The sequence below is a fragment of the Megalobrama amblycephala genome, linkage group LG2 (assembly GCF_018812025.1).
Source record: "Megalobrama amblycephala isolate DHTTF-2021 linkage group LG2, ASM1881202v1, whole genome shotgun sequence".
Classification (NCBI taxonomy): domain Eukaryota; kingdom Metazoa; phylum Chordata; class Actinopteri; order Cypriniformes; family Xenocyprididae; genus Megalobrama; species Megalobrama amblycephala.
Genome location: NC_063045.1, coordinates 39400433 through 39427356, shown reverse-complemented (window position 1 = coordinate 39427356; position 26924 = coordinate 39400433). Strand labels below are relative to the sequence as shown.

The 26924-nt window shown below is 37.4% G+C and overlaps 2 protein-coding genes and 1 long non-coding RNA gene across 3 annotated transcripts; all 3 read left to right on the top strand.

Annotated features, from left to right (window-relative positions):
* Window positions 1-7506: 7506 nt before the first annotated feature.
* LOC125262685 (N-lysine methyltransferase KMT5A-B-like) lies at window positions 7507-13347 on the top strand. Its single transcript, XM_048181503.1, has 5 exons — window positions 7507-9134; window positions 9964-10077; window positions 12062-12224; window positions 12972-13164; window positions 13264-13347. Exons 1-5 carry the CDS (start codon window positions 9032-9034, stop codon window positions 13345-13347), a joined length of 657 nt encoding a protein of 218 aa, XP_048037460.1. The 5' UTR covers window positions 7507-9031.
* A 180-nt stretch (window positions 13348-13527) lies between these two features.
* On the top strand, window positions 13528-17663 carry LOC125258377. Its single transcript, XM_048175293.1, has 6 exons — window positions 13528-13625; window positions 16353-16389; window positions 16467-16595; window positions 16740-16941; window positions 17067-17198; window positions 17384-17663. Exons 2-6 carry the CDS (start codon window positions 16357-16359, stop codon window positions 17602-17604), a joined length of 717 nt encoding a protein of 238 aa, XP_048031250.1. The 5' UTR covers window positions 13528-13625; window positions 16353-16356; the 3' UTR covers window positions 17605-17663.
* Window positions 17664-20372: 2709 nt separating this feature from the next.
* Window positions 20373-26058, top strand: LOC125258374. The gene is made up of 3 exons (XR_007182597.1): window positions 20373-21455; window positions 25016-25122; window positions 25610-26058. It is a non-coding gene; the product is annotated as an uncharacterized LOC125258374 (long non-coding RNA).
* Window positions 26059-26924: the final 866 nt, after the last annotated feature.

Below are 26924 nucleotides of genomic sequence, written 5' to 3'. Positions count from 1 at the left end.
CAACACTCTCAGATGCAGGGGAGAGTTTGAATGGCCTGAGATTGTGCTTGTTCTCTGTGAAATTGAACATGAATCACTGAAGGTTGTGTCTTTAATAGTACTGCTGGGACAGACTTCATCAATTGTGGACACAGACTGTGTTTCTTTCTCGTTCAGCCTCAAGTGAATCTAGCACGGTTTTGCCAGTGCATACCCTGTTTCTAATTAAGGTAAAGGGGGAGAATTTCTGTATTATTACTTATAGATCAATCTTTCTAGCCGAAGTTGGACGTTGGACAAAGTGAAGTTAGACATATAATAGATGTCTTTGGAGACGGCCAGTATCTTGAGTCCCATTATGGATTCTTCCACAAAAATACATCAAAAAATGAACTGGAAAATAAAGCTGTGAGGAGAACACTTGGAGTTTACGCCCCTAAGTTGCACAAGCAGTTGGAAATATTTCACCGACAATTGACCAGGCCAGATGTCACCAACAAGACAAATGTTTTGTGGGGGCAGTCTGAGAGATTTTTCTTCAAGCTGTCCATAGATTCTTTAAAAAAATATAAATCTGTATTATAAATACACCAAGAGTAGACATAGATGCCCCCGTGTCCTCTGTGAAATACTGTTCAAAAAGAGTCTTTCCACTAATAAATATAAAGAGGGAATTTGCTTCTTTCTCAGCACGTAGGGGAATGTGTTCCCCAGGAGGTTGACAGGGAGGAAGCTTTGTTAACGCCAACCATCTGTGGAGGGAGTTAATGGTAGTTGACAAGCCCTGGTTGAAATTATTTCCTATTTTGTTTTTGCGGTTGAAAGTTTCGAATAGTTGTTGAGAGGGACTAAATAAAAGCCATGCAACACGAAGGACCTGTTTGGGGCTTCTTCTTCCCCTTTGTTTTTTACAACTTTAACCTCATAAAAAAACGATTCTACGCTCGTTAGAGACTACGATGAAAGAGGCATAGCTGTAAAGTTGCTTCCCAGTGGAAATGCTGCGAATCAGTGGAAACTCACATGACATGCCACCGGCGCTCACGCTTTTGATGCTACGCTTGCGAGGAGTGTGCGACTGGAAACGCTAGGTCAAAAGCAAATCATTTTGGTGTAAGGGGACATGGGTATGTTTACCACAAGTGGCTTGTGATGATTAGGTATTAAATCAGATCTTGCTTCTAGAGTTAATGAATATTTTTCATCTGATTAATGTCGTGTTTCAGCCTCGGCAGAAAAGCTGCCTGGGGAGATTGTAATACCAATTTTGTGTGTATTCCTCCTAAGAAGATTTTAAGCAGTCACAATATAGTATTGAACTGACAAATGCATACTCCAGTCTCCAGTATGTTACCATCTGGAGCGGTTGGCTGTGTTTGGGGTCAACAGCACCCCTAAGACCCAATGTAAAAGTAATTCAGCTGGTTTTGAGACTTATTAAAATAACTGTATTGTGGACTGAGACTCAAAAGAACTGATTATAACCTTTAACCACAAGGCAATTTGAGCAGGTCATGAGAAACCCTCACCAACCCTTTTCCCTTCATTTTGGGTCAGTTTTTGTTATTTGTGGATAATGTCACTCACTAAGATGGAAGCTGCCAGACCTGCCAGTAAGAAATAGACATCCAGCATAATGTTGCAGCATCAGTTCCATAAGAAACTAATCTATCTTCCATTAAACCTACTGTCATATAGTAATTATTTATCTTCTTTTTTTCATGTAATTTAAGTTCTTGTAAATATTTCCTATATGAAAATGTATTTTCAAAAATATTGATTAACAATCTATCAAACTTGCATAGACAGTTCAGAATTGGCCTTCAAAAGTTGGGCTTACACACCAAGAAACATGTAGAAAAAGAAACATATAGAAACTCACTGTTTGCTTGATGACTATTGCCTCGCCATTTACTCAACCTCATGTTGCTCCAAACCCATAAGACTTTCATTCATCTTCAAAAATAAATATCCATCCATTGAAAGTCCATTTCACCAAAACTTCCATGTTTCGCAAAGAGTTAATAAGGACATCATATAAGTAATCAAGCAGTTTAATCTAAGTATTGTGAAGAGATGTGATTGTGATGTGATGATGATAAACAAAATTAATACAGGTTTTTATTCACATACAGTACTGTGCAAAAGTCTTATGCACGTCAGTATTTTCACCCCCCAAAATAGGTTTTAAGCCAGTTATTTATATCTTTTGCTGTAGTGTGTCAATAATCTGTTCACAAAATATCCGTTCACATTTCCAAACATTCATTTTGCCATTAATTGTAAGAATCCAGTGAGATTTTTGAATACACAATAAGACTGATAACAGCCGGAGCTCCACATGGAGATCAGAGCTCACCATCATCAAATCCGTCTGTGATTACATGAAGAAAAGACAAACCAAATCCAGAAGAACTGTGGCTGTGTCTCCAAAGATATTTTAAGAAACCTGCCTCCAAAGCTACCTGAAAAATGATGCCCAAGTGTACCTGGACAAGAGCTGTTTTAAATGCAAAGGGTGGTCACACAAAATATTGTTTTGATTTAGTTAATATAAGTTAATTGATAAATAAAATCTATTTATAACAGTATTTTTTAAAAACATCCTCACTTTACAGCATTTTTACACAAGTGCCTAAAACTCTTCACAGTACTGTATCTTTGCAGGAAGGTTTCTTCAAGCATCTTAGAGACACGGCCACAGTTCTCCTGGATTTAGTTTGTCTCAGTTTCATCTGTTTCTTCATGTAATCACAGACGGATTTGATGATGGTGAGATCAGATCACTGTGTGGAGCACCGGCTGTTGTCAGACTCCTTGTGTATTCAAAAAACTCTCTGGATTATTACAATTAATGACAAAATGAATGTTTGGAAATGTGAACGGATATTTCCTATTGACACACTACAGCAAAAGATATAAATAACTGGCTTAAAACCTTTTGCACAGTACTGTATAAAACTTGATCAACATAATACACAGAGCACATCCTATATTTTAAGTGGAAGCTCAAACTTACTTTTTCATAAAAGTTTGTTTTTATTCTGACATAATTTTTTTTATGCTAATTAGTAATAGCACTCAGTTGAATGAGGTAGTTCACTATTAGCTAATCAGTAACTACTATTGTTTTTTTATAACACCCAGAGGACTACTAAGAACTACTACAGGTTAATAATTAATGTGAATAATGCATAATGTATAATAAATTCTAAAGTGAAGATCATGATAACCCACTAGTCCTTACTAATGGATTACCATGATCTTCACTTTAGAATATTGCTCCAAATAATTAGCAATTCCTTCAGCAGGATGTCATAGCATTAGTCGTTGCTATCCAAAATCTTACAAAAACCCCAAAAGCTTACAATGATTTCAGTCATTATTAGGGAGTTATCATGCTTTTCCCTTTAGAACACTGTTCCAAATAGGTAGTTAACCCTTCTGAAGGATTTGGTAATAATTGAGTCATTACTGGTAGGTTACCATGATCACATTAGAATTAATGATTGTGCATTACTCATTGATTATGAACCTGTATATAGTAGTTCTTAGTAGTCTTGAAGGAGGTATGAAAAAATTAGTAGTTACTGATTAGCTAATAGTGAACTGCTTCATTCAACTTAGTGGTATTACTTAGTCATTTGTTTATTAGAGTTTCTTGTTAGTTAATAGTAGTTACTAGAATGTTAATATTGCATTACTCATTTGTTCCTGTGTAGTTCTAAATTAATGACAAAACAGTATTCTAAAGTGTTACCAAAAAATGTCATGGGTAAGCTGTAGTAAATCCAACAAGGATGAGATGCTTGATGCAGAAAGAAAGATATAATCACTTTAATAAACAGACAACAATCAAACACTACACCCTGAAACATAATGTTAACAAATAACTGAGGAAAACCAAGGGCTTAAATACACAAAGGAAGATCATTAATGAAACAGGGAACAGGCAAGCTTGAGTCCAAACTAAGGAGGGAGGGAGGAGGCTCAGGAGGAGGACAAGGAGCAGGCAGATGGAGACAGCAATTTGAAGACGACCAGAGAAGAGTCGATGGTGGAAGGTACGAGGCAGGAGATGATGGTGGGAGGAGCCAGAGCAGAGACAGGAGGAGCCTGTGGATGACCCAGAGAAGACGGCCAGTGGAGGTGGAGACCCAGGCAGAGTTGAAGAGCCAAAGACTTGGGGCGACATCGCTGGCCTTGGGCCACGGTGGAGCTGCAGGCGGGTGTGACCGAGGTGGAGACATGGGCTTGACAGTCCTGGACGGTAGAGGTCTGCATTCCCGTGGGACCTGATAAGATTTCTTGTGACGCGGGATTAAATTTTGAATGAAAGATGGTAGTGGTCGGTAACTCTGGTGAACCTTGGACGGGAGCGGGCGGTTTGACAAAAACCCGGCCGCTCCCAAGATCCTTTGACAACAGCGCATCCGTGCTTGAACTTGAAGTAAAACAAAACTTTCTACAGTGGTGCCGTTCACACAGTTCCCAGTTCCCTGCCCTGAGCAACCTGACAAGATATGTTCTTTGCATCCCAGCCACGAGTACACCTTCAAAGAGAACATTCAGCCTTTCTGGTCAGATTTTGGAGGAGAGACATTCGGTAGCCTACTGAAACCATCGTCAGTCAGTGACATTCTGTTCTTTCGTGGATGTAAAAAAAAAAAAAAAGATTTCATTTTGCAGTATATCTAGTAAGCCAACAGTTTTCGTTTATTTGTATTTTAGCCAGTTTTGGGGGACAGATGTTGTATTTAGCCTATTTTTTTCTGACATTTAGCCTATTTTAAATTGTGACAATTTTATGGTGTTGACAGCATCATAAAACAAATAACAAATAAAAATCTTGTGAAGGCTGTCCAACGTTTTATATTTGTTATACCCAATCACTCTCTCTTTCTTTATGGGAAGTTTAAATGTGAGATTCTGGAAACAAATCTAAATTTAGCAGGACCCGTCGGGTCAGGCAGAAAATCATTATGGATTGCGTGGATAGCTGGTGAACACAGAGTGAATTTTTGGGCGGGAGTGGGTGGGAGTGGAATAAAACCTTGCGGGAGTGGGACGAACACTCTACTGAGCGGAGTTGAGGTGACTGAGGATGATGGTGGAAGGAGGAGCCTGGTGGAGCCAGAGGGGTGGAGGGTCAAAGTGCAGCTGATGACTTGGAAGTCTGATGCTGAGACAGAGCAATGATGGACCATGGTGGAGCCTTTCAGAGAGCCTGAGGGTTGACAGTCCATGGTGCAGCAGAGGGAGAGTTGAAGGCTTGTAGTCCCGGGGTCCCAGAGGTTGGAGGCTTGAGGTGTAACTATAATTCAATAAAAAAGGTTTTAAAACAAATATGGGAATGAATGGCATTGGCTTAATATGAATACTCAAGATGCATTTTCAGAGCATCTATTTTCTGATTAAGGTGGATTGCAGGGATTAGTGACAGATTTTTGAGCTGAGATATTTGAGCTGTGTGTGTGTGTGTGTGTGTGTGTGTGTGTGTACCTACTTATGTCACTTTTGGGTACATTCACCAGGATACACACCAGTAAACTGGGGACCACCAAAAAAACTTGGGACATTTTGTATGTCCTCATTTGTTTGACCATATAATGGCATTCAGCATGCTCTAAAATGGTTTCCTGGCTTAAAATCTCATTTGTCCCAAAAATTCACTTTTATGTGATTTGTGTACTTAAAGTGTGTATGCCCCCCCACTAAAGTGTGTATAACACAGCGCCCTCTAGGAGAACTGCACTTCCGGAAAGATACACACTTTTGGGATTCTGACCAATCAGAGCGCAGGAAGATACTACGAGCGCGGGACTGGTGATCTGACCAATCAGAGACCAACACGTCACCAATAAAGATGGCGGAGGCAAAAACTATCATGAATATGAATGAATTGACATATAATCCACATTTAATTTGAGAAATATTCACAATAATTTGTGTTTAAATAAAAATAGACTCATTTGCAGGAGCTCTCATGCTTTATATTGGCATGTATTATTAACTTTTAATCCTCGGAGTTTTGCGCTCGCATCAATGTGTGTGTAAAGATCGCGCTGCCCCGCCCCCGCCTAATGGAGACTATATCCGCGTACTGTAACTACAGTTTATTAATGTACGAACGAGTTTGACGCGGGGACGACAGACATTACGTCATGTGAATATGAAACATACATATTTCCTCCCAAAAGCGGAGGGACAACTGTTTTAATCCGTCAAGTATGATGATTTATACATATGAGTTTATTTAATAAAATACACAAGCAACAAAAAGATTTGAAAACCTTCAAAATCGCTTGCTTTTATGAGTGATTTTATTTGCTTTAAGTGTTTTCTCCTACTTTGCGTTCTTCTGTCCTCCATTAGTATCAGAGACAAGAGACAAGTACAGTACACAAATAGTAACATAAAAAAATATATATGTATATATAAAAAGATATGTGAAAAAATATATATTATAATAATATTATATAGATAGGAGCAGTTACAGCAAACATTCTCTTTATATTTTATATATAATATAATAATTTATATTTATATATGATATTTATAATAATTAATATTATATATAATATAATTATTTTATATTTTATATTATATTATATATAACAGTTTCTCTCACTTTGGTGCATTTCTCCAATCACAACTAAAATTCTTACTTGTTCAACATCCACATTATAGTCTCTTGTTCACATCATAAATGCAGTTTCTCATTCTCCTGAACAAATTGCAAATGCTTTGGTACATTCATGCATTTGATGTACAAGTGTCAGATGTTTCCTACATTATCACTTGCTTATGTCATGTTCATCAAAATATACTAGGTGTCGAATAGTTTTTATTTTCATAAGCCATTAAATGCAAAATTGTTGAACTAGTCATAAACTGTCAAGCACATTTTCTATACATTTCTTTTAGACTTTTTTTTGTCCTGAATTATTAAATTGTAGGGATGAATTTTGAATTTCAATAATGAAGGGGAATGTAATTCAAGCAATGTTCAACAGTTCTCTAAAATATCTCAGATGCCATCTCATTTGGGAGGCACAGACAGAGCACAACACAGTGTTACACACTCTGAACATGAATGAACAACAAGGACACAAACAGAGTCAACAGACGGAAGAAGGAGTAAGGATGTGTGGTGGAAGGGAGGAGGAGAACAGAGGAAGAGGTAGAAGAGGCCAAGACTGAGATGTTTCTGATGGAAATAAGAGCCACTGTTGTAGATCATGCTCTCAGTCATGACCTTAAGGCCGAGACGGGTCAAAAGAGCCGAATGATGGGAGATGTGTTTGTAGACCGAACAGGTGTGAAATCAGATAATGTTCACTATTCACTACATAAACTGTAGACTGATGTAATGCTATGTTACTGCAGTCTACTTGCATTTTACATTATACAGTAAATATTACGGTGGCTGAGAGAGATCACCGCGCACAACTGAAGAAAACACATGCAAACAGAAAAAATGAACAAAACATCTTGATCAGTTTGACAACACACTTGCTGCAAATATTCACCCAAATACAGAAACTTGCTGCAGACAACACACATACAATGATGATGAAAACTTTCAGGTAATCGACAACACCACTGACAAGTGTTCATTGAACAAGCATGTTCCAGCCAGGTTCGTCACTTGTTTGGGGTACCCTTGAAACATTTCTTTGTCATCAGTTCTCCTCTGTCCAACAGTGAACAGAGCATTATTATAATTCAGGCAGCTATCATAAGTCCGATTGGGATGATCGCAACAGTAAAGTATTTATTCCAGTTCCATCCAGTTGAGGATCATATTCATCACGCTGGAATGGACGGTTTGGTGAGGATCTGTGCCACTGGCTGTCATTATATCACATGACATTGTAGCTACTGTAATTTTTTGACAGACCACCAGAAAGTATATCTGAATCCTGTCTCATCCAGTCTAGAGTGACGTGTTCATACTGTTGAAATGTATGCCATACAGATAAAGTGCAGTCTTGTGTATTTTCAATCACTGACATCAAAATCGTATCCATATTACTTATGAAAATACTGTCAGAGTGTCTTTGTGAACAATGACACAAGGACTTGTCATTCTGATGGCACTGATATAAGGATTATGAGCTGGTTACAGGCTATTGCAGGTAATTCATTGTGTGCTGTTATTTGTATGAACTGTTTTAAGAAATGCACATACTGGTTTACATCTTAAGGATGCATATGAATGAGAATATATAATAGGAGAGCAGTTACAGCAAACATTGTTTTATATTTAGAGAGAGAGAGAGAGAGAGAGAGCAGTTACAGTGTTTAGTATAAAAAGTGTTTAAAAGAATCATGACTCAAGCTGGGACGTTTACATGTTTGTTTACAGATTTATTTTGTTCTTACTTTGATTTTAAAAGGCACTGGATGTGAAACCCCTGCTCCCCTAACCCTAACCCTAACCCTAACCCTAGCCCTAGCTGAGAGCTGCAGACAGTCTGACACTGAGTGACTCGCCGCCCTTCCCCCACCGGCCTCTGATCGCGCGCGCGCCTCCCGCCCATCCCCCCACAGCAGCAGCGCAGCAGCTTCAGTGCAGAGTGAGATCAACTCTGATGAGAGATCACAAGTGCTGCTCAAATGATGGAATAATCTGTCGTGGCTATGCGTTTTTAAAGCACTTTTACAAGATCTAGCAGCTTTTCCTTCCTTTATATTTAATATAAAATACCATAAATTAAAAAAAAAAATGGAAAGAAAATGCTGTTAATAAAGTGCACGTTAAAGTTTATTTTAGAGCCTCGAAATAATCCACACATCTCCCTGATTTTAACTCAAACATTTGATTAAATAGAATTAGTAAAAATTAAGATATGTGTTCCAAAGAGATCGTTTAAAAGTGATCATGTGTTCTGTCCGTTTTTATTTTATTTTTTATTTTTTTATTTAAGTTTGAAGAACCAGTACTGTGAATAAATCAAACAAAGATCTAGGTGTTTGCCAAAATATTTATTAGGTCAAATAAATGTAGTCACAATTTCAACGTGAAATCCAAATACGTAACTACGTCATGCACGCACGTCAGCTGTGGATGTGTTTTCCCGGGAAATGCAATCACATGGCATTGCTTGACGCGAAAAAGACGACAACCCCCATCAATGGACGCTGGAGAGGTGAGATCAAGTGTTGTCCCGAAAATGCATGATAACTAAAATACACTGTGAAATATGAAAGTTAGTAAGATGTATGTTTACTTTAGTGGTTAAATTATTTCTGTTAATGTTTTATTTCTCGATTGTATTTGAGTTTGATTCTCATTTGATTTTTTTTTTTTTTGCAATAAGGAAAAAAACAGTTTATTGCTTATTTGTAGGCATTGATGAGCAAATATAATTTTGTTATATTTCATATAATATCTCTTTAGATTCTACAATTTAATCAGTGGTAGCCTGTTTTTCTCAATTTTTGTAAAATATCAACAGTATGTATTGTAATTTGAAATAATTAATTTTCATTTTTTATTATTTGATGTCATTTTTAATTTTATGTAATACATTATTTACACATTTTTTACAGTACATAGACACTTTATAGTATTTTTTATTCTGTGTGTCAAGCTCCAAAGCAGACAAAATAGTCCATATGAATCTATCAGGTTACTGACTGAAAATCTGTAGCTTTTAAATGAATATGAATATGGATTGACATCAATCATCTGGTCACAATGGTTTTTGGCATCAATGATATTGCTGTTTTTTTTTAATCTAAATGCCTGTTTTAGACTGGTCACATGTGCTGTCACTGCATAGAGCTCTGTATTACATTTAAAGATAAACTTTAGTGTTCCACAGAAAAACACAACACAGGTTTGGAACAACATGAGGATTAGTACAATAATTATGTACATTTTTGGGTGAACAATTCCAGTAAGATCAAAAAGATTTTTAAAAATGCTTATTTAATCCATTCACCTTATATTTCTTTTTATTTCTTTTTTTCCAGAAATAATGCTGAAAAGAAAAAGGCGTAAAACACCTCTGCAGGATGCAGAGGATCACATGACCCGTAGAGCTGATAAGCCTGGGCTTCAAGAGCAGTTCATCAGCAAATATAAAGGCAAGTATTTATGACTAACCAGATACACGAATGGTTAGGTCTTGATGTCATTAATGCAGAATAACCTGCTTTACAAATAAAGTTTTGTAGTTTAAAGGGTTAGTTCACTCAAAATTGAAGTTTCTGTCATTAATTACTCACCCTCATGTTGTTCCACACCTGTAAGACCTTCATTCATCTTCAGAACACAAATTAAGATATTTTTGATAAAATCTGATGGCTCGGTGAGACCTCTAAAGCTACTAAAGACATATTTAAAACAGTCATGTGACTACAGTGGTTCAACCTTAATGTTATGAAGTAACATTATAAATAACCACTTTATTCAATAATATCTAGTGATGGGTGATTTTGGGCACACAAAAAGTATTGAACTGCTGTAGTCACATGATCTGTTTTAAATATGTCTTTAGTAGCTTTCTGAACACTGAAAAAGGAAATGATTTTGCTCTCAATGCAGGCCTCACTGAGCCATTGAATTTTATCAAAAATATCTTAATTTGTGTTCTGAAGATGAATGAAGGTCTTACGGGTGTGAAACGACATGACGGTGAATAATAAATGACAGAATGTCATTTTTAGGTGAACTGAACTTTTAGGTAGTTATTGGTTTGTATGTAAACCAGGACAATGGATCATTTTTATAATAGGGTTAGTTCAAATAATGTCATTTATTACTCACCCTCATGCCGTTCCATACCCGTTAGACCTTCAATAAGGTGATTATTTTTTTTGGAGCTATCAGTATATCGTTGTGCATGATCATGTACATCAGGGATGGACAACTCCGGTCCTGGAGGGCCAGTGTCCAGCAGAGTTTAGCTCCAACCCTAATCAAACACACCTGAACCAGCTAATCAAGGTCTTTAGGATTAGTAGAAAGTTATAGGCAAGTGAGTTTTTATCAGGGATGGAGATAAACTCTGCAGGACACTGGCCCTCCAGGACCGGAGTTGTCCATCCCTGATGTACATGATCAATGTTTTTTTTTTATTTTTATTTTTTATTATTGGGTTTTGGTTAAATTCCTGAAGTAAGGGCTGCTTTTTCACTTTTTTTTTTTTTCTAAGACACAAAATATACATCAGTAATACCCTCTTGTGATTTAAAAAAAAAAAAAAAAAGCTTTTACTTTAAAGGTAGTTGCTAACAAGTGTCTAAATGGGAGACAGAGGTTGTCTGGGACATTAAAAATCGTCACCTGAACAGATAAAGTCATCTACTCACTAGTCACTTTCACAGCCTCGTTGTGTTTAGAGGTAGATTTAGGGATGTACACTGTACACAACCATTCAAACATACATTATAAGAATGCAAAACATTATACTTATTAAACAGGGAGATGGATTTTTAAAGTTTTACAGTTCCTGGAGGCACATTTATCAACAACAACAAAAAAACTCTTTATCTAAAGCAAAAACCATCCATAAACATCCATACACCACAAAGACAAACTATCCAGAAGCGATGCATGTTAAACACAGAATTTTCTTTTAAAAATATTGCAACACAGACACGTTCTAGACGAGTTGTTGAAGCTTAATCATGAGGACGATGAAGTTTTGCAACTGTGGTGTATTTAATAGGCAAACTTAAGCTTAGTTTCTGCAGCAATACAAAAGCCAGTTAAAACAACATATAGGGTTTTAGTTGAGGGAACCAGGGGGATGTGAACTACCGGATCACCTGCAAAAATACGTCATCGCTGCAGCACTCTATTCTAAACTATATAAAGCCAAGATAATATTGTTTATGTATGAAAGAGTATAAAAATTTTAACTGTATAATTTTAAGACTTTAAAGTATAATGTAATGTATAAAGAGCACAGCATACTTAGAAATTTGCCTGGCTATTGACTATTTTCATTCAGTAATTTCCCTTTTACATATAATGTACATCATATGGCAGAGAACTTTAAGTAATGATCAAAATGATAGTTGACTTTTAATAAACTGCTGAATCTAATGCATTTCTCCTCTTCAGGGCGTGGGGTTTTCACCACTAGAGCTTTTTTCAGAGGTGATTTCGTTCTTGAATACAGAGGTGAACTTCTGAGTTCAGAAGAGAGTCTTGACCGAACTGAACACTACACTGAGGCCGAGAACGCGTTCCTGTTTGACTTTCAGTGGCGTGGCAGAAATTGGTGGTGAGTACAGACCTGTTGGATTGATGTAGTAGAGACACTAGATTGTATCGCAAACCTGCAAGATTTAATTCTAGCGGGTTTGCCGTCTCATGTTTTTTAATTGACTTGTTTTAAATGACCATCACATGCAACTTGAAAAAAGAAATGCCTCTATCGTGGTCAGTAGACGAGGTGGCAGCACAACTGTAATGATCAGACTATAATCCCAATCACTTTGAAGCGGTACTAACTGCAGTGGAAGAGCAAACCAAGCCGAGTTGAGTCGTACCGCACAGTGAGAAAGTGCCATAAAAGAGCAATGGCACCAGGGTTCGTTTTAATCTAAACAAACATACCAAGTGTGAACACACCCTTAATACTTAAAATTAACCATGAACTGACTTGAAGGCTGCTGAGTGCAGTTTCGTTGAGTCATCAATATTCGTTTTTAACCGTATTCCCAAAAGAGAACAAAATGGTGAATGTTAGATGCATTTGTCTGCTGAGAGGATGTTGCCATACACTATCCGATAAATCCGTGGTTCTCAGACCCTCCTCTCTGCAGATTCTGTTTGTCTCCTTAACCTGACACACTCGGTTGAGTTCATAGAGCTGTGTCCTGATGATCAGCTGATGATCTGAATCAGGTAGATTAAAAAACGAGACATACAACTTATGCAGAGCGGTGGGTTTCCACTTAAAAATAACTCTACATGTCTAGCATATATAAGATTACAAGTATTGAGTAATAATTTTATGTCTTTATAGCATGGATGCATCTAAAGAGGATGGTTCCTTGGGAAGACTTGTAAATGACGAACACAGAAATCCTACTTGCAAAATGAGAACCCTTGAAGTGAGCAGGAAACCTCACCTGTGTCTCTTTGCTGTGCGAGACATTCTACCAGGGGAAGAAATCACTTACAATCACGGAGACTCAGACTGGCCATGGCGAGTCAAGGTACTATCAAGAAAATTATAGAAAGATTGATCAGTAATTCAGGATAATCTTTTACTATCTGATTAGTTACCATGTGATTGTGGTCTCATATTTCTCAAGCCTTTGAATCAAGCATCAACTGAATCCTCTGATAAAAAGCCATCCATCAGTTTGGGTCCGCAGAGATCGGTAAGTCCACTTTAAAACATCTGTATCATTATTCTATATTATTGTCTCTTTTGTGAGTAGTGTGTCTGGGTGTTAACAGAAGGAAAGGAGTGATAGATAAAGTTACTGTAGGACAGCTAGAGTAATTACTGGTTTTTCTGTTCTATACAAACATTTCTGATTTTTATATTCACTGGTTCCTTTTCTGGCATCCAGCCCATTGTGCTGCTCCTGTTTCTTCACCTGGATTGGACGAGGTGAACAGCAGTGGTCCACATAAGCAGTCAGGCAAAGCAAGAACATCAAGAAAAACGGTAACTATCTCATAATGCAGCAACTATTAGATGATTTCTGGGAAAAACTGTTGATATTTGAAATCGACACCCAAACAACCACACCCCTCCCTTCATTGCTTCGCCCCCAAAATACTGAACACGCTATTCAACACGGGCAACTACTAACAGCTGGTGCACAGGTGTTCAACTAGAAAAGATCTTTATCGCTGGCAAACCGTAGGATGCATTAGAAGGTTTGTTTTTAGTTGATTGTAGGTGCATGTCCACTTCATCCAGCACACTTTGTGTAAACGCTCCAAATGGTACAAAATAATATTTTGTCATTAGAAATGTAATTTCTGTGAAAAGAAATGTAAAAAGTTAAATTGGTTCCTTCCCGGTCTGGAAGGAACCACTGCGGAGAAGCACAGTATCTGTGTGACTCGTCATAGACAAACGGAGAGAAGTAGCTCCAGCTACAATGTTCTTTAGACACGTGCAGTAGGCTTGGGTATCGAGTATCGAGTATTGATTGGAACCGGGACTAGCTTTGCGATTTTCCCGGAATCGTTCCGGAATCAAAATCGGAATCGTTCAAATTCAAACGATACCCAACCCTAACGTGCAGTTATGTTTATTAACCGCTTGAGCACCAAAAGTTATGGAATGTAAATGTAGCGCCTTACTACCCACCTCTGCTAGTTACCTAGTTATTGTCAGAATTTTATTTTCAATATTGTTAATGTACATTTTATGTTTGTTTAAAGGGTTAGTTCAAATAATGTCATTAATTACTCGTCCTCATGTCGTTCCACACCTGTAAGACACAAATTAAGATATTTTTAATTAAATCCGACGGCTCAGTGAGGCCTCCATTCAAAGCAATGACATTTCCTCTCTCAAGAACCATAATGGTACTAAAAACATATTTAAATCAGTTCATGTGAGTACAGTGATTCAACCCTAATATTATAAAGTGACGAGAATATTTTTGTGCACCAAAAAAACAAAATAACGACTTTTCAACAATATAGTGATGGGCCGATTTCAAAACACTGCTTTGGAGCTTTATGAATGGGTTGTTTGCACATGATGTCACAGCAGCAGCGCGAATGAGTCTGGAGGGCAGGGAGTGATGTTTCTATATAGGAATCCTATCAAAAACTCAGAAGGTTTTGCATTGTTTATAGTTGCTCAAATCGTTAAAATCGAGAACCCAGAAGGTGTTTATATCGTTTACATAACTTGTACCGTTTTTTATAACTTATTTCATTTTTTAACGTTAAAAGTCGTCGCCTTTTATAGCGTTTTGCGTCTGCTGATACTGAAATGAATATGGATACTTACCTTTTGTTTTTGACTCGGTTAAATATTAACATTCTACATGCTATCGTTTGCAGGGAGGAGAAGATATTTTATCCTATTTAATTATAATTTGGTATTTTCACTTCAGTTTTGTAGAATTGTTCACAATGTTGATCTGGTTACCACGAGAATAGTGTCACGCACTGCTGCTTCAGCCATCGTATGGTAGAAAATGTCCAAATAAAATAAATATTTAACAAGCTGACGGAAGTCGATGCATTTCTTTGTTGGAAGTGTGTAAATGTAACTAGTTTTAATGTTGTTTTTGTAAATATTCACTTTCCCCATATGGCCACGAAGGAGAATAGGAGGGTCACATTCAGGGGACAGACACGCTGTATTTTTGTATTTATTTCAACAAATGACCAAAATCAAACCCATAGAAGCTTGTGAACAGTTTTGAAGTGACTGTGTGCAAGTTACAATCATTCACAAGCGAGTGATCATACTCGCAAACATAATGTTAATTAATTATTACACAAAAACCAAATACAAAACTCAAAAGTATGTGATTTTTTTTTTTTTTTTTTTTTTTTTTTTTTTAGTGAAAGGCAGTGGGTTTATTTAGTGACATTATTACATTTGCTAAAAGTTGTCTTTCCTCACCTTCTCAACCAAGGCGAAAATTGTATTACTGTCAATTTTTTTTTCCCTGAATGATATTGTGAGTTCCTATTACAATTCTCGATTCAGCATAAATGACCAACAATGGCGACATTTTTCACAATCATGACAGAAAATCAAAATACTGCACTTAACATCACCAGCAGAAAGGCAGCGCGATATAAACAAACCAGACTAGAACTGAATGCGGCGTGACGGCAGCTTCACATCCTCTATATCTGCCTCCTCGATGACAGGAAAGTCTTTTAATTCAGCGGAAAAAGTCTCTCCTCTTCATAACACAAGGATCACGTCCAACATATGTTGTGATTTTCTGTTTAAACCTTTCTAAACCAGCAAAGAAAGGACTTTTCCCCATCTCTTCCATTCTAATTTTCACTTTTTGTCCTCCACCGGAATTTCGCGCTTCAACAGAACCACGTGATTGCAAACAACCTATTGAATCAGTGACTCGGAGTGCCAAAGTCATATGATTTCAGCAGTTTAGCCGTTTGATAGGAGATCCGAGTCACTGATTCAATTTGTGAAGCTCCAAAGCAGTGTTTTGAAATCGGCCCATCACTATATTGTCGAAGTCGTTATTTTGTTTGTTTGGCGCGCAAAAAGTATTCTCGTTGCTTTATAATATTAAAGTAGAACTACTGAACTCACATGAACTGATTTAAATATGTTTTTAGTACATTAATGGATCTTGAGAGAGGAAATGTCATTGCTTTGGATGCAGGCCTCACTGAGCCATCGGATTTAATCTAAAATATCTTAATTTGTGTTCTGAAGATGAATGAAGGTCTTACGGGTGTGGAACGACATGAGGGTGAGTAATTATTGACAATATTTTCATTTTTGGGTGAACTAACCCTTTATGTTAAATACTTCTTTATATATCCACAGAAGCGGTTTCAATCAAGACTGGCAAAATTAAGAAAACATCATGAAGATTGCTATGAACGTTTTAACAGATCAGAAATTGAAAATGAACGCAATAAGATTGCTAAACAGCTATCACAAAAAGATTGTTTGGTGAGTAATATGTCAACATCATCACAATACTCAGTCCTCAGTCCATTAACAGCTAATTATTTTAATATTAATTTATAGTTTCCTTAGTTCTTTTGCTTGTAGACCTTATGTTTTTATTCAAATTATATTTTCAAACTGTTACAGTCATCCTTAGTCGCGTCCACTTCATCGGCACCCTGTGCTGTGTCCACCTCTGTGATGACCTCATCACCGTCACCGTATTACCGGTTACCAGAGGGAACACTGCAGTTGGCAAAAATGAGTAAAGTCCTAATGGCCATGGAGAAAGGAACACTGTCGGACTTCAAAGGAAAGAAACTTGACGACATTGAAATTGACCCAAATGGTATGAGTATACTTGGACGGTCTGTGTGTGTCTGTGCTGTATATATTTGCAAAAACTGCAAATAGTCATATGTTACAGATGCTAAGTATAATCAATAAACTGTTGATTTTTTATCAATTGTTTAGAGCAACTTGAGGCTCAAGGTGATTCCATGTCAAGTGATGAGGAGGATTACAGTGACGTATCTCAGACAACAGCACCAGCAGAGACTGATCCACCTGTTCAATCTGATCAATCTGTTTCACAAGAGGATCAAGGTAAGAAAAATCTCTAAACTACACACACAATAATCATCAGATAACCATAAATTAGCTCCAAGCAGCAATAGCCATCCAAGGGCTTTTCAAAATTCAGAAAAATCTACACATTAGGACATATGTATGATTTGGTCATACTCACTGATTTAGTTGTTATGAGAATTACATTTTTAATTATTCCATAGGTTCTTCAAATGCTCCAAAAAAGAAATGGGAGGACAATGAGGTAAAAGCAGTAGAGAGACACATGATGAAGTTCATCAAGACATGCAAAGTTCCTGGTAAGCAAGACTGTGACAGATGCATTCACGCAGAGCCAGAAGCTTTAAAACAGCGAACATGGACTCGTGTGAAAAATTATGTGCGGAACAGGATCATGACTCTTAAAAGAAAGGGTGGTTTGTGAGGAGGCACAAACACAAAAACACTTCAGTGCCTTTTATAACTTATTTACTGTAAAATATATATATATAAAAATACTGTAAAAATATAATATGATGTGGAAAGTGTTAAAAGTATTATTTAACTTATTTATGTGAAGAGAGTGGCTCAACTAGTGACCAGCTCATAGAGAACTGGACTGGAATTGAATCATTGAAGGTGCTGTACATTAAAGTTGTTAGCAGAAGACTGTACTGCGATGTTACATAAACTAATCAAAAATACTTTTCTTTAACTGCCCCTTTTAACAAGTTTATACATTTTAAAGAGTGGTATAATCTGAACCGTTTATTCCAAGTAAAATAATCCCATATTAGCTCTTATAAATATATTTTACATGCCATCTTAACACTTTTAAGCACATTCTCTTTTTGTAAGAAATGGAGGAAAATGAAAATAGAAATTGTTTTGAGGATGGAATGAAACAGAATATCAAGAAAGACAGTATAAGAACGCTAATGAAGAAAGAATAGTTCATTTTCAATTAGGGCTGATCGATATATCGCATGCGATTGTCACGCGCATTTCGTCAGTAAAGCCGGTTCCCTGATTACCGCTAAATCGCCATCACCTGCTTTCAAATGGAGCGGCATTTAATAGACAGAGCCGTAGTTCACTGACAAGCTACGCAATATCGCGTTAATTATCGCAGATGAATCGCCTTCAATAATGAACGCGATATTGCGTAGCTTGTCAGTGAACTACGGCTCTGTCTATTAAATGCCGCTCCATTTGAAAGCAGGTGATGGCGATTTAGCGGTAATCAGGGAACCGGCTTTACTGACGAAATGCGCGTGACAATCGCATGCGATATATCGATCAGCCCTAATTACAATGTTCCGTTTTCATTGTTGAGGTAAAGGGCATAAGGGGGAGGAGCGAATGTAAAGGTGAAAAGAGGGAGGAGCGAATGTAAAGGTGAAAAGAGGGAGGAGCGAATGTAAAGGGAATGAAAGAGGGAGGAGCGAATGTAAAGGGAATGAAAAGAGGGAGGAGCGAATGTAAAGGGAATGAAAAGAGGGAGGAGCGAATGTAAAGGTTGTGAGAAGAGCGAGTGAATGTAAAGGGAAGGAGGAGGGTGAAGGTAAAGGAGGAAGTAGAGAGATTTTAAAGACGGATGAATGGAGGAAGTACGGAAGCCTCCAAGTTAGTGCCAGTTTTGCATTTGCATTGTTGTCCTTTGTACATTTTTTTTTTTTTTTTTTTTCTAATCTTTTTGAATTTCTGTTATTCGCCACAATGTGTTGATATTGTTAATATTAAAGACTCATTTAATCAGTTTGTCTCACTAGAGTCCCCAAAGAGTCATTTTATCGGAGTGTGTGTATGACTAGAGTCCTCAAAGAGTCATTTTATCGGAGTGTGTGTATCACTAGAGTCCCCAAAGAGTCATTTTATCGGATTTTGTGTATCACTAGAGTCCCCAAAGAGTCATTTTATCGGATTTTGTGTATGACTAGAGTCCTCAAAGAGTCATTTTATCGGAGTGTGTGTATCACTAGAGTCCTCAAAGAGTCATTTTATCAGATTTTGTGTATCACTAGAGTCCTCAAAGAGTCATTTTATCAGATTTTGTGTATCACTAGAGTCCTCAAAGAGTCATTTTATCAGATTTTGTGTATCACTAGAGTCCTCAAAGAGTCATTTTATCGGAGTGTGTGTATCACTAGAGTCCTCAAAGAGTCATTTTATCGGAGTGTGTGTATCACTAGAGTCCTCAAAGAGTCATTTTATCGGATTTTGTGTATCACTAAAGTCCTCAAAGAGTCATTTTATCGGATTTTGTGTATCACTAGAGTCCCCAAAGAGTCATTTTATCGGAGTGTGTGTATCACTAGAGTCCCCAAAGAGTCATTTTATCGGAGTGTGTGTATCACTAGAGTCCCAAAGAGTCATTTTATCGGAGTGTGTGTATCACTAGAGTCCCCAAAGAGTCATTTTATCGGAGTGTGTGTATCACTATTTTTATTCATATAGTTTTTTGACTATTATTACATTTTGCAGTAAACATGCCTAATGTCTTAAAGCCCCAGTGAGTAGCCAGAGATGACTCTGGTGAGGAAAACATCTTAAGATGATTTTGGGGTAATGATTATTTGCAGTCAATGCTAAATAAACTAGAGGCAGTGGTCAGGGAAGTGTTCTCTGCCATGAAGTCAAGACAACTTTATTTCTAAGGTGTGTTATACTATACAGTTCATTTCAAAACACCTTACGCAAATTTTAACAATTGACATGACTTATATGAGTTGTAAAACAGTTCTGCAGAAGACAATAATGTCATTATTCAGCTTAATTCAGTTCATCTTTTGTTCTTTGATAGTCAATACAGTCGAATCAATAATATTTCTGAATGTTAATTGTCATTTCCCAACTGAGCAATCCAAAGGCACTCGATCTCAAGCTGCAAATCAAATGAAAATGTATGCTACCCATTTTCAGTGATCTTGAAGAAGTTAAAAAGCCCAGTTTAGTCTCTCACACTAGTTTCTCTGCTCTAGCTTGATTCCAGTTCATTGTAATATTATTAATATTATAATATCATTGTAATATTCCACTTCTGTGTCTTCTTAGGATAAATAACTTATAAAATTACAAGTTACAACAAAGTCCTGAAAGTGTACCTTAACCAGAGTCTGTGTATCTCCACAGTCCTCAAAGGATGACTAGATCAGAGTTTGTGTATGTCCCCAAACTGGACATATAAAATACTGTCCCAATGTGAAGGTAAAGTGTCAGGTCTTTAAGGAAGTGTTTTATTGATAAAATCAAGTGATATCTGTAATAACGGCTTCTCCAGAAGCGCAGTGATGTCTTTCTTTAGTCTCTAGACCCTTCAGAAAGGGTAGTCCCTAAAGGTAGGGTATCCAGTCATACGTCCTCACATTGTAGTTAAGTAGGTATGTGTGTGTGTGTGTGTGTGTGTGTGTGTGTGTGTGTGTGTGTGTGTGTGTGTGTGTGTGTGTGTGTGCGTATGCCTGGTTCTGTCGTGAAACTCTACATGGCGCAGGCTAATGGTGCAAACGAGCATTCGCTATAGCAGTTGCAGCACACTTTCAGAGTTCCTCTGAAACCCTCCACCTGTAAAGCTCCACCTTTATAGATCTGCTATGGGTAATTTTATATATGCATTTGTGCAGCGGCAGTATGTCTTGCATACACACAGCAGCGTATCAGCGTATGTATTGGCAGTAGCAAGTTTCTACTAGCAGCAGCAGCATTAATCTACAACTACAAGGACAACAGCAGACCAAATACCTTGTCATACCCATTACCCTGTTAAAATGTTCTGAGAGTATATATATATATATATATATATATATATACACACTGTATATATATTCTGAGAAAACTATGGAAATCAAGGGAGAAAATTACATCTCTTATTATCTTGAGTTTGGCAAGGACATTCAAGTACAAATCATATTGGTCGTTTGTTAATGAAGTGTCATAGTCAGAAGTGTTTTTGATTCCATTAGTCAATGGGATATTATATTGAGCGAGCAATCATGTGAATTGTTCAGAAGAGGCCATCCGAGGCCAGTTCAGTGAAATGTTAATAAACTACAGCTAAAAGCTCTGAGTCACTGAAAGCAACTTTTCATCTGTCTATATAAAAATTCATCAATATCTGGCAACTTTTTTGCATGTATTCCCAGTTCTTTTTTTTTATTCCACAGTTTTGATCAGTGAAAATGATGAAGAGTATGTCAATATCCTGCACTGGGGGGCCACATTTCATTGGTCTAATTCTCAGGAGCTCGATCTACAGAAAAGAAAAGCAAATGTGTACAGAATCATAACTCAAATATTGAGGTATGTGCCAATAGGCTTCAACACAAACGTTTGCTCCCGGGTTGGCTAGTTAGTATTATTAGCATCAAAGCTGCTTTGCAACTCCCAGAACAAAAGTGCGGAGACTGAAAGACCCGCGAGAGCAATGTGACATTTCTCCTCATTACGCTGATAGAAACTTCACCATGGTATCTAGGTCATTGCTGTTCATTATAGTTTTAATAACTTGCCAGAAAGAAAAAAAATAATAAAAAATCACACGTAGGATGAATTTACTCATGTTAAGGACTTTCAAGTCTTAAGGTCGGTCCCAAAAGGCTGTGCGGTGTCAGAGGCCCAAACTGTGCACCTGTGTTTGAGACCCTTTTTTCCTAAAATGATTGATTCCCGATATTCTTCAGTTGGACATGCTTTGAATTTGCAGCTGCTGGGGAAAATGCGATCGTGTCTTGGATTCATTAGTGGAGTGTATATGGAATCAATCGTTTAGCTCTCAAAGCAATGAGAACTGTATGCTTTGCGTTGCAAATTAATGTGTTTAGAGGAGTTAATGGAAAAACCCAAAATAAGTTTTCTGCAGATGCTTTGGTGAGATGACAATCTTAGCATGCAGTGTTTGCGGTTACATTTGTACGATATGATATGAAGGGAAAACTTCGGAACGTAAACAGCTAATGCAACACAATTAGGGCTGAATGTTGCTTACCAATGAGCAAAAATTGAGAGAACAACAAAACAACTACATTTCTCTCACGTGTTAACCGCTGCTTACAAGTCAGATTCATCACGCCTCCTCCGCCTGTCAGAATAACGGCCACTAAAGTCATCATTTCAAAGTCAGCCATCAAGTAAAACAATGAAGGAGGGCAAAGCAAATTCAGACACCCAATGAAAAGACTATCTTTGACGCCTCAAACAATGGATGGCCTGGTTTGATGTATAGTCTGAGAGCAATTTTCTCTGTTTTTTCGCTCTCTACTCCACTTGAAAGTGTTATGTTTTTTTCTTGAATGTCCCACAAAACTTTGATAGGAATGTTTTATGAGTCAGTGAAGGGTAGCGTGAGGCCCTGTGTCTTAGCCACACATGTCCCCTTGCCTGAATTTATGTGCACATGGCGTTTTATAATTGAGAGAGCAAGAAGTGCACTGCAAATAGCTGAAGCTAATGTAGTTTAGAGTTTTGGATGTAAAAGTGGATGTAAGGCTATGAACAAAATATAGCAGGTAAACCATTGCAAGATTGCTTCCAAATGGTCTTGAAATCAATTAATTTGTGGTGGTTGCTCTGAAAGTATTAACATTCATCCCTAACATTCAGGTTTAGGGATCTGAACAAATGCTTAACCTCAAGTACAAAACTTTCTTTGGCCTACTAAATTCCCTAAATTAAGTGGGCTGCTGTGCAGAGTAAAGGTGTGAATCAGTCATTCCAATAAGAATCCACGCAACTGTAATTTTTCCTAGAGGGCGAAAGATTTCTCCAAGCAGATTTCAAATCGCGGTTCAAGTTGGTCATGTAGATTTGCTGTGTTGACCAACAGAAAGCTGATTAGTTTGAAAGTGACTTCTGTGTGAGCTGTTCCTCATACGTCACTTCACTATTGACAATAGACAATGGACCTGTTTTGCTCAGAAAATTTCACATGTGACTACACCCTTAAGCAAATCTGTCGAATGCTAAAACAAAATCTTATAATAGACTTATTATATATCATCATTCAGACTTTTTAGCCAACCACCTAGCAAAGCCTCAGTCAGCATCCACACCAAAACACAATAACATATTATGAGCCCTGCAGTTTTGCCGCCTGTCATTTTAAATGCTCAAGCTCAAGATTGATTCTAAATGGCTGTCAATCATTCATCAGCTGAAAAAAAAAGTTCTGTAAGAGATTCCAATGATATCGTTCCTCTGTGTAGTCATCGTTATAGTTGCAGTGTTGACAATTCGAATTTAGAACGATTATTAAAACATTATAGTTATCGTCCTTTCCTGATCAGAACTTTTTCAAATCTAGTCTTACACATAATAGTAAGAATCGTTGCACTGAAAGCAACAGAAGTCTCTGGTAACTGCTCCACTAAAATTCCTCTTAACACTTAGCGATGTGGCTCCAGATGTTTGTGGCCATTCAGAAGAAGGTGGTTCTTTCCATTTGAAAGTGAAATGCACCATGGACATCTGTAAACCGTTTCCATTATATATCTGTCTGTGTCTTAAGGGCATTTCACAGATCAACAACAGATGAACCTGGTGTGAGCTGATCTGAGAGCAGATAGCATAAGCGTTGTAACTCTCAATGGGCCTGGATGGGAAAAATTAGACTTGAAAAAGCCCTATATCCAGATTTGCATTGCCTAAAAACATGCCATGCATGATGAAACAATAAGGTGAAGGAAATCTAATACTGTGCCTGACACGTTTGAAGATTTAGAGGCCTAGGTGTTTTTCTTTCAACAAATCAAATTATGCATTCTCATTTAGTCTAGGATTTCATTCAGCATTCAGATGTCCCAATATTTTATTCAGACATCAGCACGAAACAGGCCTCTCTTACTGAAGCTCTTCGTAGAAGACATTTGTAAGTCAGTTGAGGAATAAAGGACATAGTTCACAAAAGCAAATGAAAGACATGGCTGTTATTGTCAAATTAGACACTTTGGTATTCAGTGGTTTAATAAAAGATAAGTTGTAATATCTTCTCTCTGTGGCATTGGCCACTCACAGACAGATTTCCTCAGAAAGGCTGCAATAGATTCTCTATTTCCCTTTGATTAATGTGGCCTTCCTATGAGGTCAAATCGGAGCTATCATTTATAGAGAAGCATCTTGTCAGTGCCGGCAGCAGCGAGATAAATCAGGGTATTAAACATTAAGGATGTTTGGAATACTGCAAACCCATAATCACATTTAACTACCTTATCTTTAAGAAACGAACATAACAAGGTCAAAAAAGCAGACAATTATACACAGTCAAGAAAATAATTAAAGGGGATCAATTATGCCCTTTTACAAAGTTTTGTTTTTGGGGTCTACTAGAATACTGTAGGTTTTCATGCTTTTCACTAGTTTCCCCATATTTGACAATGTTGCAGCACCACTCTTCCCAGTCTGTCAGTAATGCTCTGTTTAGTTCCTGTCTCTGTGAAGCTCCTTCGAGTGTGTTTGGGAAATGTCACGTCTCTTACCATAAACACGAGTTTCAACACACTACTAACTCAACCAGGCCTTGCCCCTTTATTTTGCGTATGCCTCGGGTGGGAATAATTTAAATGAGGGATATTGTGATGTGTTTGTTCCTGGAAGAAATCTCAAGACTACAATGGAGGTGTTTCATGGAGTTCAGAAACAGTGTGCATCGATATAGAGAAAACTCCCTTTGGAGTGACTTTGTGCTTTGTAACATTTTTTCAAACAAACAGCAGCACTGAACACTAAAGAAAGTTGAACATGCAAAAAAGCATAATAGGTCCTCTTTAAAAGATATGTATTGACTATTTTTATTTAAGATTTGCTTTTTTTTTTTTTTGTTACATTATTTAAAGTTGACAAGAAATTCAACATTTTTTATCCATCAGGAATTGATTGGATCGTAAAAATGGGCGTTACCTGAATGGAGCCACATGATTGGAGGGGAGAGGTTGAATGAAACAATATTTTAATAAGACCAGGAATGTGTAAGGAGGTAAATATATAAAATATACTCACTTATGCACTAAACTGTGGTGAAAAGAAATAAATTGTGTTCATGTGGCACATTTTATGAGCAGTTTGATTCAGTCTTTAATCTATGAAGTATTTAACATGCTACATCAGCTTTTGCAAGACACCTTGAAAAGGTAATGCATTTGCTTCTTAAATTAAACCGGTGTTTCAGTAAAATGGGGAAAAGGTTTTGCATTAGATCCAAAGATTATTAAAATGAAGATTAACAAGAGTTAACAAACCTTGAAAATGAAAGAGAAACACCCTAGGATATAGAGAACAGCAGAACTGTTTTTGATTTTATTTCTTTTTTTTTTTTTCAAAGAATGATCATCATAATCATCATAATGTTATACATATTAGATATACAAATAAAGAATAGTAATACTGAAGAATAGTAAATGTAGTACATCAGTATGAGATGAGAAGAAAAATTATATTTCAATGGTTTGCATTTCTTATAAAAGAGTACCTGGAATGCAACCCTCAAACCGACGGCATCATCAGCATCGATGGCAAAGAACTGAAGAAGGCCCTGGACTACAATTATCTCAGATCCATCATCACCAGTTATGGCAGCATCCTCTCTGATGCTAAAGCATGGGTTAAGGATGAAGTGGAGCCAGCTCATTGGGGTTTCTCTGGGACCGCTGGATGCCCGACCGCCTCAAGGCCAAGATCTATAAGACCATTGTTCGCCCTGTGGCCCTTTACAACACTGAGTGATGGCCAGCGTCGGTAAAACATGAACAAGCCCCGCATATCATGGAGATGTGGATGGTCTGGTGGGATAACGCCATGGGACCATGTAACAAACAAAGACGCCAGGAAACAGTTGGGCATTGTCCCAATTACCCCTTAAATGCATGACTGTTTCCCCAATCATTCTTACATATTCGGGTCTTTTTTGACCTTTTGGAGCTTGAAAGGGCTCCGTTTGAGCAGATGTTTTATGCCATCACCACTGTCCTTGTCAGAGCTCATTTCCCAGTAAATTCAGCAAATAATGGGCTAGTTTTATGTTTGAGGTCACGAATATGAGCACATTCGCGATCTCAAACATATTCTCAGAACTATATAATTTTCAACATCTTCAAAATCAATATTTCGATCGCTAACAGCTTCACCAGATCCATCCAGTAACAGTTACAGTCATATTTGATTGCGTTCAGTACTTGCTCTGCAGTAAATCGCTGAGCCATTTCGTGTTTCTCTTATTTCGTTTTCTGTCTAAATGAGTCGTCACTTCAGCATTGTGTATCAGACATTGCCACCTTGTGGAATAAAGATGAATTGCACTTATTCTATCATCTAAGATTCAATTATTGTTGTGCAGAAAAAAATATATGTACACTCATACACACCTCGGGTCGTTTGCGACCCTATACAATTTTTACAAAAAATGAATACAAAAATAGGCATTCTTTTATAATTTTATGATATTTTTCTTGTTATATTCTTTATAATGAATTGATTGAGGAATACCAAGAAGGTTGATATCTAACTTTAAAAAATGAACGAGGAGAAGGGTAGTGAATGACGTCCCCGGTCACTAAAGACCCGAGGTATGCATTTAAGGGTTAAGGAGAAAATGTGCGAAGCCCGACTACAGACGGTACAGACACGTCATATGGAGCAACAAGAATTCATTGGCCAGGAGTGAAAGAATGAAGAAAGACATGAAGATCGTCAGCGCTACCCTGGAGGATGCCCTTAACCGTGCCAAATGGAGAAAGCATCACAAAAAAGTGGACGAAATGCTAATAATAGTAATGCTAAGAC